Source organism: Corticium candelabrum, chromosome 5 (genome assembly GCF_963422355.1).
Source record: "Corticium candelabrum chromosome 5, ooCorCand1.1, whole genome shotgun sequence".
Classification (NCBI taxonomy): domain Eukaryota; kingdom Metazoa; phylum Porifera; class Homoscleromorpha; order Homosclerophorida; family Plakinidae; genus Corticium; species Corticium candelabrum.
This window is the reverse complement of record NC_085089.1, coordinates 1747380-1759550: the sequence shown is the minus strand read 5'-3', so window position 1 is coordinate 1759550 and position 12171 is coordinate 1747380. Positions and strand designations below refer to the sequence as shown.

Below are 12171 nucleotides of genomic sequence, written 5' to 3'. Positions count from 1 at the left end.
CTCGCACGAAATTGATCAAAAGGTTGAGAGATATACCAGAGAAATAGTTTATGAGGACCTTTTTACGAGGATATGGCAAGCAACAGAGCCGTACGGCTCTGGCAAGCAAGTGGTATCGGATACGGTACTAGGTACCGCATACGGGACTACTTTTACTGCATACGGGACTGTTTGCAGCGTAAATATACGGGGACTTGATATTGGCCTTTCTTCTGCTTTTGTACGTAATTTGTTACCGTTGTTAACTTTTTCATTTCATCGGCGACGATATAGCACCTACACTAAACTCTGATTCCTGGAATAAGGAACCATTTCGTTAGCAGAAAGAGGTCGATCTACAACGGCTCCAGAGGCCAGAGCCGTATATACGGCTCTGTAGAGGCGGCTACACTTTCGACACAGGTACAGATGGATGGTGCATATCTTTGAGTAAGCAAACAGTGCGTGCACTCTATCAAATCAGTAAAAAACTATAAATTTATGTAAAGCTTTCTATGTTGCTAGCTCGTTTTGTTCACTATAGTTGCAAGTAATGCGAGTTGTCTAGCGACTAGATAGAATGATGGCAATGAGATGGTTAGTCTCGCGTGGCCAGACTCTTTCCCACCGCGTCATACTGCGGGAAAGGGTCTGGCTACGCGAGACTAGGTAGGTGTCATCATGTAATTATGACCAGATGATACCAATGTCATCTATTATCTAGTTTGCTTCATTGTCTGTCTGACTCGCGCCCCTTGACGCCGACACCATAGCAATAATTATTCATACACAGACCAGGAGTTGCTACACAACCACCAAGTATATCCATTTCCATTGTGATGGAGCGTGCTACAGCCTAAATTGGTATTAGACGGCGCATTCTATCCCAATCGTGTTTGTATATACACACAGTTGACTACCTCAATTTTTGGTAGATTGGCTTTACTCACGCTGCCTGGTTCTGAATTTTGGAACACCCATTTGGTTAATATGGGCCAGTGTGATATACTGGTCAGGGTGACGTCGGATTACAGGCAGACAGACAGACAGAAGATTCGTATGTGTCTAAGTGATATATAACGGACTTTCGTATCTATAGCTTGTAATAGTTCATATGTATGAAATATAAAGATTTGACAGACAGACAGACAGACAGACAAATAAGACATGGAGGAGTTGGTCTCACAGCTTTAACATCTACAGCAACATTTGCATTTCTGTCTAGTTGGGCTTCAACCCTGCATACAATAGCAAAACGAATTCCTGATGCTGAGAGATTGCTTGATGATGAGAATTCACGTCATTCAAATAGTTCCATCAGCAGAGATTTGTGCAATGTTTTGCCTCAAAACAAAACTCTTGTAGAAGTTATCAACGACAGGAAACAACTACAACATAGGCTGACTGAGGAGTACATTAAATCTCTGTGAAATGGTTTTATTCAGAATTCATCTTCGACTAGAGACCAATCTCGAATGAAGGTCTTGCAAGACAAAGGTGCAGGAGCGTGGCTTTTGACAGTACCATCATCATCATGGCATGCATAATCTCCGTGCGATTTCTGCTTGGCATCCTTGATGAGACTGGGCTGCCAAATGCCTTTGGCTTCTGGTCAGTGTGACCGTGGGAAAGAATTAGACTCAGATGGATACCACCTAATAACATGTAAGACTGGGAGAGGCCCGGTAATCAGCCATAACAACATGGTTTCAGCATGGTCAGACTGTTTGAGTCAACTGCAATTACATCACGTAAAAGAACCCAGAGAAAGGTATGTCAATTCTGAAGACAGATTAGACATAGTCGTATTTGATTCGACATCGGAGTGGATCTTGAATTGGATATATCTCTAGCGCATCCCTGGAGTAATGGCATAGAAGTTTTATCAGCTACAAGTCAGAGAGCAGCGGCAACCAGAAGAGAAAATCTGAAGATAAAAATGTATGACCAGGAGCTTTTGCCTGGAGGTTTCGACCAAAATTTGTGCCTATACTCTTCGAACATTTTGGCTGTTGGGGAGAGAAAGCTGAAGACTATTGGAAGAAACTGTCACAGCTATCAAGGGACAAAGACGGAAAGCCAAATGCATCGACCTTCAAGACATACTGGAGATCTGTGTTTTTTGTGTGTCTACAACGATTGAATGCTATGAGTGATTAACAGAAAAATAAAGAAGATTGTTTCAAGAGACAGCCACATAAACATAAATAGTAGTAGGTAGAACCAAGCCCTATTGGCTTGGGTAGTATTTAGTTTCTTTGCTTAGATGGTGTATAATAGTTCAATGTTTGAAAATATATGTATTGACAGACAAATAGATAAACAGACAAATAAGCAGACAGACAGACACACAAACAAGCAGACAGGCAGACAGACAGACAAACAGGCAGACAGACTGACAGACAGCAGTGCAGAGCAGAGGAAACGCCCGATCGATTTGTAGTCTAGGTAGCTGTTTGAGATACCATCCCTGCACATTTAAACAGTATACAATATGTGTGGGGTGACCTTAGATATCTAGACTCATGATTATTTGTAGACAGTAATTAGGTTTAGTCAACTCATTATTTTACATCATCGTAGTGATTCGTTTTGCAAACAACTATGTAAGTAAGATTGAGCTAGCAACATACTTGTCAGACTAATTCAATGAATTTATTAAGCTGCAACATTTATTTTAAACGCCAAAAATTAATATTTTTAATTTTGTTGGCTTATGTGTGTCTTTGCAAATACAACTTAGCCTTATTACTAGAAATTCAAGATGCAGAGTTAAACAAGTTAAACCACATACAAGAAAAGCAGTATTGTACATATATAACACACATTTGGCAGGTAGCTGATTGATGATTTTATTAATTAATAATTAATATTGTGATTTTATTTTTATCTTAGGAAGACCATACACACGCAGCATTGTTGCTAATTCTACAAACTCACATGCTCACTTTGCTAAACGCGGATCAGCAATGAATGTGACTGTCTATTGTGACTCTGCAACATCAATGATGAGGAAACCAACACGAGCATCAACTCAAAGTGCAAACAGTGTAATGACAGGCGCTCATTTTACTAAACAGGGATCAGCAATGAACATATAAGTATACTGTGATCCTACCCTATCAATGATGGGAAACCCAACACAAAGATCAACTGATGTGATTAGGGATACTCATCCTGCGCTCTTGTAGACATATTTCAAAGAGGGAGAAAAGAGAAAATGCATCTTGGTTTTTCGAATAAGTTATTTGACACGCAGGTTGAGTTGTCTGCTTCCGAGGCAACGCTAAAGAAGCAAAACGTTATCAACTCGACTAAATTAGTCGTGCATATACGGTACATGTTAATACATTTACGTTCATAGACATACACAACGTCACCAAATGTAAACTACAATAATAATGGTTTCTGGGTCAGTCATCAGGCAGAGGATTGCAGGGCATTTGGATCAGAGAAATCTCATGGCTCCGGAGCAGAAGGGTTGTCGACAGGGATCTTTTGGTGCAAAGGATCAGCTGTTGATCAACAAGCTGCTTACCGAAGACTGTAAGACCAGGCACAAGAGCTTAAGCATGGCTTGGGTGGACTACCAGAAAGCCTATGACAGCGTGCCACACAGTTGGTTGCTCCAATGCCTTCAGCTGCATAAGATCAGTCCAGTCTTGTGCGGGTTCCTGTCACGTGTGATGAAGAGTTGAAGGACATCGATGGTGCTTTCTTGCAGGAACAGTACGATCAAGACAAGGCTTATGCAGATCAGGAGGGGTATTTGCCAAGGTGACTCACTTTCTCCACTTCTCTTCTGTATGGCTCTCAATCCTCTGAGTAATGAGCTGAACAGAACCGGTTACGGCTACCGGATGACCACTGGGAATGGTGAGACTGCCAAACGTCAGCTCATCAGTCATCTACTTTACATGGATGATCTGAAGCTGTATGGCAGAAACTCTGATCAGTTGGATGGGTTGTTGCACACGGTTCGTACCTTCTCTGATGACATCCAGATGAAGTTTGGTCTGGACAAATGTGCTGTTGCACACTTTGTCAACGGCAGGCTATCTGGACACAACTCTGGAGTGACGGTAGGAAAAACGGACACCATCAACTGTCTGGAACCGGGTCAAGTCTACAAGTACTTGGTTGTAGATGAGAGTAACAGTATTCAGCACAGCATGATGTGGGAGAGACTCCATCGTGAGTACTTCCACAGAGTGAAGGTGGTTCTCCGGACTGAGTTGTATGGTCGGAACAAGATTCTAGCCATCAATGGGTTTGCACTACAGGTTCTCACTTACGGTTTGGCGTCATTCATTGGGGGTGCACGGACCTGCAGCAGCTCGATCGACGGACCAGAAAGCTCCTCTCTATGCACGGTGTCCACCATCCTGCTGCAGACGTTGACCGACTGTACGCTCCTTGCAGTGATGGGGTAGGGGGTTACAACAGATTGAGTCGACATATCAATCTTGTATTGTGGGGCTGAACTGTTACCTTGCTGACAGTTCTGATCCTTTCATGCAGATGATACGGGAGTGTGACTCTGGAAAATCTTCACACTCGATCAAGCGCATGGCTTGTTGCTTTACTGCACAGCTGCAGAGGAGTCTTGCTTTGGACGACAAGTCGCAGGACTTACACAGGAATGCATCCATCTTGGTTGAAGGTGGCTTCGAGCAAGCGCCTGAAACAGATGCGAGACATTATCGTACATGTTATAGTTCTCTTCGTGTGCGGTCCTGGAGTGGGAAGCCTATGCACGGGCAGTATCGCCATCTCACTGAGCAACCGCCTGTGGACATGAAAGAGACCGACGGATGGCTAAAGGCAGCGAATCTTCCCGCTGCAACTGAAGGACTGGTTGTTGCTGCTCAAGACCAAGCTCTTCGGACTCGGTACTATGAGTGCAAGATTCTACATCGTGATGTCAGTCCTACTTGCCGCATGTGCAGTGTAGGCCTGGAAACAGTCGATCACATTGTGGCAGGCTGTAGTGCTTTGGCACTGACGGACTACACTGATTGACACAATCAGGTGGCCTCCATCATTCACTGGGATGTTTGTCTCCAGTTTGGGGTCCCAGTGGAGAGCAGATGGTACCGGCATCATCCTGATAGGCTTGTGGAGACAGATGACATTACTATGATGTGGGATACCACCATCCCCACTGCCAGGAAGATCAAAGCCAATCGTCCAGACATCTGTCTTAGAAATAGGAAGACAAACACTTGTCTTCTTATTGATATCAGCTGTCCTGCTGATGGCAACATTGGCAAGAAAGATGCTGAGAAGTTGGCGAAGTACAGCGACTTGCGAGTGGAGATAAGCCGCATGTGGCATTGTCGGACACTGGTGGTTCCAGTGGTTTTGGGAGCTTTGGGCACAGTGCACGTAGGTATTGCACAGTGGCTGGACATTATTCCAGGTCATCACAACCTGCAGCACTTACAGAAAACAGTGCTTCTGGGATCTACTCGGATCCTTCGTAAAGTTATGTCTTCTTTCTAGACAGCCGTGATGGTCTAAGTACTTCTGAAGCAGGGTTTGCTTCCGGTACTTGTAATAGACTTTACGAACCACACTGATCTGGTTGAGCACGACACGTAATAATGATGATCAATACTGGGAACCGGCTTCCACAGAATGGAAACTTTACTGTCAACTTGAACAGCGGAAAGATCAGATCGACAGAAGTGACGTCACCGACAGGAAAGCAATTGGATCAGGGTAAGCGATTAACATAATAATGTTAAAATAGCATTGGACCTGCATTGTTTGTGCACAGAGAATTTGGCGTTGTAGAGAAAGCAGTGTGGAAAGTGGTAAGCTTGATCGAATTTGATAGAATCAATGTCGTATACATGAGTATACCAATTGACCTTAGCATGATGGAAAGAAGCTGGCAGTCGCGGTCAAGAGTCTGACAAATGAAGCCAATGCTTAAGACCGCGTCAAATTTCTTCACGAGGCAGCAATTAATGGTCAATTTCTCCATCAAAATATCGTTCGTCTCTATGGCCTTGTCACCGTTGGATCTCCGGTAACAGACTAAATGTTTGTACAATGTTTATTAATACAATAATTATTTCTATAGATAATGTCGGTTTCGGAATACATGGAAAATGGTGATCTCAAACACTACCTTGAGGAACAGAGACCAGAGTACAGCAAGTGTGGCGCGAGAATCTTGTGTCACATGATCTAATCGTTGTTTTTGATAGGCGTAACGGACAGTGTTGCTTTTGGGCTTTAAGAAAACGCTACTGAAAATGTTTCGTGATATCGCAAATGGAAAGGAATATTTTTCACGCAAGTATTTTGTTTACAGAGTAAGTGTCGAAACAATTAAAACGTTATAATCATCACAAATAACATTTCGTTTCTACATGTAGGATTTGGCTGCAAAAAAACATTTTAGTGAACAAAGAGCTGACTTGCAAGGTACATAAATATCAACTACACTTATCTAATTAATAGAATTTCTAAGTTATGTTGACGTGTAGATTGCAGATTTTGGCATGGCACGTGACGTGTCTGACGACAGCTGCTACACGACAAAAAGGCGAGAAAGTCTCAATAAGATGGTGTGCTCTTGATGTATAAATAGGTAAATGTTATTGGTAGGTAAACTAATGTGTTTGCTGTCTGCTTCTGAACAGGCTTTGAATTATAACCAATATTCGTCTGCCAGTGACGTGTGAAGCTATGGAATTGTCCTCTTTGAAGTGTGGTCATTAGCACTACGTCCTTACAATCAGATGACAAACAACGAGGTTGCTATTTGTGGTCAAAAGCAATCGCAAAATAATTTTTTACAAATAGCAGTTATATAATCTGAAAGACTGTTTTACGACACAGGTGATAAATAGGGTTGATCTTGGATATCGCCTTCCTCCCCTCCGGGATGTTCTCGTTCTCTTTATCATCTCATGATTGACTGTTAGTGAGTGTACAGACATAATATGTAGGTCCTGGTTGTGCAATTAATTACTACTGTGTTCTCTGCGGTCAGGCATCCATATTCCGATGAAGACTGAGTTTTGGAAACATCGTAGAAGCTTCGACTGTCTGACGAATTTCTTTTGACTAACAGAGAAGAAGAGGAAGGGATTGAAGGAAACCTCGGAGACAAGCTGGACGTGTCAGAAAACTGCTACACAGACTTGCAACACATCTATACAAAATACTTATTGTGAAACATCGTATATAAACTGGTACGCAATGTGTGAATGGATCTTGTAAAACTTTGCTATTTTTGCTACTGAATAATGGGCACTAAAACTAACTAGTGCACTATTGGTATTGTATCTACAATTGGACATTATCCAGTTGAATGAATTATTCGTTTAGTTTGCCGATTAGCTTGATTTTTGCTAGAAAAGTTTGCATTTTACGACAACCTATTACATCGAATGATGATTTTGAGTACGTAGCACTGGTACCCGCGATGACTTGAAATTAAGGTCTGCAAGCACACTGTAATTATTATTTTAGAAACAATTTTTATACGCAAAAAAGGTTCAAACAACACCAAATTGGTATCGGCATGGAAGACTGTAAGCTATGGCTTTGTTTGCTGTAACGGTCAGACAGATTAGGTATGAATTTATTTAACAGATCTGCTATCGATAGCATTATACTGCATTGCTAATTAATGATAATCTTTGTAAAGTTTATAGAGTTTATAAAAAATGTTTAAAAATTGATTTTATTAAATTATTTGTATTATTAGTGCAGTGACATGATTATATAATTAGCTCGTGTGTGACGGTTGATTAGTTAGATAGTCACGTGATTTTAGAGCGAGTAAGGCGTGTCATGTTTTTCGGTGCGTCATACATGTTGTTTTTAGTGATTTCTCTTACTCTTCAAGCTTCGTCTGGTCAGTCAAATTTGTGTGCATTTTGTATGCGTATGTGCTAACTTTGCTAAATATTTAGCATACTGTTGGTTGATCTGTATTACAAATTGGCTCTTAGATAGAGTAGTTGAATTATAAATTTTGTAATCACACAGTTGTTGCAATGTCGTTATTGTGCGATTGCTACAGACAACAAGAGTCTGTTTTACCTAGAGGACGTGACCGTTTAATGTTTCTCACGTGATCGAGCTATTGAGTAGCAGGTTCATTTTTCAGGAAGTGTAGACAGACGTTGAAAACCTATGTTGTGCGTTTAGGTCGACTGCGACCGTTACCATACTTTAACTACACCATATAATAGGTTTCATGTATAGTTGTGCACTGTTTGTTGTTTTGCTATTGTAATGGCAATGTTATTAGACGCTACAAGTTGTTTATCGGGATGGAGTCTCAATGAAAATAGTTGCTATCGCCATTTTTCTACTAAGAAGACTTGGGATGATGCTGAAGCCGATTGTGTAACTACAGGCGGCGGACATCTCGTATCCATCACGTCGAACATTGAGAACAGTTTTGTTTATAACTTGTCAGGAAATACAGGAGGATACAACGTTTGGATTGGATTGAATGACAAAATTGTGGAGAACTCGTTCGTGTGGAGTGATGGTACGACTTGTTTATACAGACAATGGTCTGGCAATCAAGCTAGCAACGTTAGCTCAGAAAATTGCACTATACTAAGAAGGGCAAACGGTCGGTGGAATGATAAGGAATGTATTACCAAGTACTACTACGTTTGTGAAACTCCAACGCTGACCACCCATCCTCCACCTCTTACTTCTGGTGTGAAATTTGGTCATTTTACTTGTCATTTTGTAAAATAATTTAAAATTTTTGCTGTTTTCTAGCGTCATCAATGCAATGTCAGTCAGGCTGGACTCGTCGTGGACTGAGTTGTTATCTTCTCGTTACGATGCCTAAAACTTGGGATGCGGCTGAAGAGGACTGCAATAACAAAGGAGGACATCTCGCGTCTATCACATTTGCGAAAGAGAACTGTTTGGTCTTAAGCTTAAGAGGGATATCCAGATTAGTTAGCAATGACGCATGGATTGGCTTGAATGACAAAGACGTTGAGAACACATTTGTATGGATCAATGGCGAACAAAGCACATTCACAAATTGGGATAATTCAGTTAACGAGCCCAATGGTAATGGTGATTGTATAAGGATGGTATATGATGGAACATGGAGAGACATAGCATGTACAAGACAATTTCCGTACATTTGCAAGTATAATCTAATGCTCTCTACAACGCAGACACCGACAACTGTGCAAGCTACAACAATACCCTATACGTCAGCAAGTGCAACTACCAAGACTTCTAGTACAAACTCTTCTACTGCATCAGCTTTGTCCATCACACTTCCAACCACAGTTGCCGCCACTGTGGATCGTTCGCCTATAGCTCATGAAACAAAATCGAGTTCTTCGAACGATACAACTTACGTAGCAGTTGGTGCAGCCATCGGAGTTATTGTTGTAATTGCGTCTATAATCTTCGTATTTATCGTTCGGAGAAGAAAAGCAAGAAAGTTGGATTTTAACAAAACAGTTCGATCACATGCGGCAGGTTGCTTTTGCTTTGGCTTATAATATATAGAAAAATCATATGCAAACAATATTTCTACAATTTCAGGCTCTAAATGTGGGTCAGCAAATGAGCCAGAGCTTACCGGTACAGCAACTATCTCAAGTAGGCGACATGAAAAGAGCAACAATTTGTGCGATGGAAGTACTTTCTATATCTAACGCAAACTGGAGCTGCTTATGGTGTATATATGATACTTGTTGTTGTTCTAGAAATATTGAATAATCAGTACTGGGAACCGGCTTTCACGGAATGGGAACTTTACGGTCAACTTGAACAGCGGCAATACAGAAAGATCGACAGAAGTGACGTCACCGACAGGAAAACGATTGGATCAGGGTAAACAATTGACAAACTAGGCAATTTTAAAATAACAGTAAAACTGCATTGTTTGTGCGCAGGGAATTTGGCGTTGTAGAGAGAGCAGTGTGGAAAGTGGTAAGCTTTGATCGAATTTTGATAGAATCAATGTCGTACGAGTGTAATACCAATTGACCTTAGCATGATGGAAGGAAGCTTGCAGTCGCGGTCAAGACTCTGGCAAATGAAGCCAATGCTGATGACCGCGTCAAATTTCTTCGTGAGGCAGCAATTAATGGTCAATTTCTCCATCAAAATGTCGTTCGTCTCTATGGCGTCGTCACCGTTGGATCTCCGGTAACATACTAAATGTTTTGTATAGTATTTATTAATACATTATTTATTTCTATAGATACTTTTGGTTTCGGAATACATGGAAAATGGTGATCTCAAGCACTACCTTGAAGAACAGAGACCAGAGTATGCAGCAAGTGTGGCGTGAATATCTTGTGTCACATGATCTAGTTGTTGTTTTTGATAGGCGTAGCGGACAGTGTTGCCTTTTGGACTTTAACAAAACCTTACTGAAAATGTGTCGTGATATCGCAAGTGGAATGGAATATTTTTCACGCAAGTATTTTGTTCACAGAGTAAGTGCCAAAACAATTAAAACTTTAAAATCATCACAATTAACATTTTTGTTTCTACATGTAGGATTTGGCCGCAAGAAACATTTTGGTGAACAAAGAGCTGACTTGCAAGGTACATAAATATCAACTACACTTATCTAATAGAATTTCTAAGTTATGTTGACGTGTAGATTGCAGATTTTGGCATGGCACGTGACGTGTCTGACGACAGCTGCTACACGACAAAAGGCGGGAAAGTCCCATTAAGATGGTGTGCTCTTGAGGTATAAATAGGTTAATGTTATTGGTGGATAAACTAAAGCGTTTGCTGTCTGCTTCTGAACAGGCTTTGAATTATAACCAATATTCGTCTGCCAGTGACGTGTGGAGCTATGGAATTGTCCTCTTTGAAGTGTGGACATTGGCACTACGTCCTTACAATCACATGACAAACAACGAGGTTGCTATTTGTAGTTATAAGCAATTGCAAAATATTTTTTACAAATAACAGTTATAATTATGTAATCCGAATGACTGTTTTACGGCACAGGTGATAAATAGGGTTGATCTTGGATATCGCCTTCCTCCTCCTCCAGGATGCTCTCGTTCTCTTTATCATCTCATGATTGACTGTTGGTGAGTGTACAGACATAATATGTAGGTCCTGGTTGTGTAATTGCTACTATACGTTCTCTGCGGTCAGGCATCCCTACTCCGATGAAAGACCGAGTTTTGGAAACATCGTGCAGAGGCTTCGAGTGTCTGACGAATTTCTTTTGAATAACAGAAAAGAAGAGGAAGGGATTGAAGGTAAACTCGGAGACAAGCTGGACGTGTCAGAAAACTGCTACACAGACTTGCAACACATCTATACAAAATATTTATTGTGAAACATCGTATATATTATAAACTGGTACGCAATGTGTAAATGGATCTTGTAAAATTTTGCTATTTTATTCTAGCTATCTGAGTGATGGCCGCTAAAACTAGTTATTGCACTATTGGTATTGTATCTACAATTGGACGTTGTCAAGTTCAATAAATTGTATGTTTAGTTTGCTACAATTAGCTTGATGTTTACAATCGCTATAAGTTTTTGCATTTTATAACAATCTTTTCGACATCTCTATTTATTTTTATAAAAAACGAATTTAATTTAAGAATAATTGCACAATCACGTGATTATATAATTAGTTCGTGTGCCTGTAGATATAGTTAGATAGTCACGTGATTTTGAAGCGTGTCAAACGTGTTATTTCTGTTGATTTCTCTTTCTGTTCAAGCGTCGTATGGTCAGTCAAAGTTGTGTGTACTTTGGTAACACTGTTACGGTCAACACTCAACTGTCCACTACAACTCCTTCGTGCACGTCATCGAGAGAGGCTACAAGATCGACAACTGATATGTCAACAACACCGACAGCTCGCGTTAACGACCCTCTTTCTACACCGATTGTCTCCATAATTATGTCTGTTTTGCCTCGTGATTCTATAAAAGCGATGGTCGCAAAATCTGCATTCACGTCACTAATTCACACAACACAAACCTTTAGCTCCAGCAGTTCCAGACAAACAACTGCAACAAGTCGTAGGGCAACGACACTAATGACACCAGACTTGGATACAATAGCTCATGAAACAAAATCGAGTCCTTCAAACCATACAATATACGCAGCAGTTGCTGCTGCAATCGGAGTTCTTGTTGTAATCGTGTCCATAATTTTCGTATTTATCGTCCGAAGAAGAAAAGCAAG

At 40.9% G+C, this 12171-nt stretch overlaps 2 protein-coding genes and 1 long non-coding RNA gene across 4 annotated transcripts; all 3 read left to right on the top strand.

Moving 5' to 3' along the window:
- Window positions 1–4154: 4154 nt before the first annotated feature.
- On the top strand, window positions 4155–11557 carry LOC134179261 (ephrin type-A receptor 4a-like). Its single transcript, XM_062646120.1, has 11 exons — window positions 4155–4196; window positions 5543–5703; window positions 5762–5798; window positions 9991–10146; window positions 10202–10269; window positions 10331–10439; window positions 10504–10551; window positions 10610–10702; window positions 10765–10878; window positions 10969–11054; window positions 11122–11557. The coding sequence occupies exons 1-11, from the start codon at window positions 4155–4157 to the stop codon at window positions 11306–11308; spliced, it is 1101 nt and encodes a 366-aa protein (XP_062502104.1). The 3' UTR covers window positions 11309–11557.
- LOC134180393 (uncharacterized) lies at window positions 6086–7401 on the top strand. 2 transcript variants are annotated; one of them, XR_009969988.1, is made up of 5 exons: window positions 6086–6305; window positions 6369–6417; window positions 6480–6560; window positions 6636–6915; window positions 6989–7401. It is a non-coding gene; the product is annotated as an uncharacterized LOC134180393 (long non-coding RNA). The 2 variants fall into 2 exon arrangements; XR_009969987.1 differs by having other exon boundaries at window positions 6636–7401.
- Window positions 7793–9794, top strand: LOC134179812 (macrophage mannose receptor 1-like). Its single transcript, XM_062646778.1, has 4 exons — window positions 7793–7858; window positions 8258–8680; window positions 8746–9471; window positions 9538–9794. The coding sequence occupies exons 1-4, from the start codon at window positions 7795–7797 to the stop codon at window positions 9648–9650; spliced, it is 1326 nt and encodes a 441-aa protein (XP_062502762.1). The 5' UTR covers window positions 7793–7794; the 3' UTR covers window positions 9651–9794.
- Window positions 11558–12171: the final 614 nt, after the last annotated feature.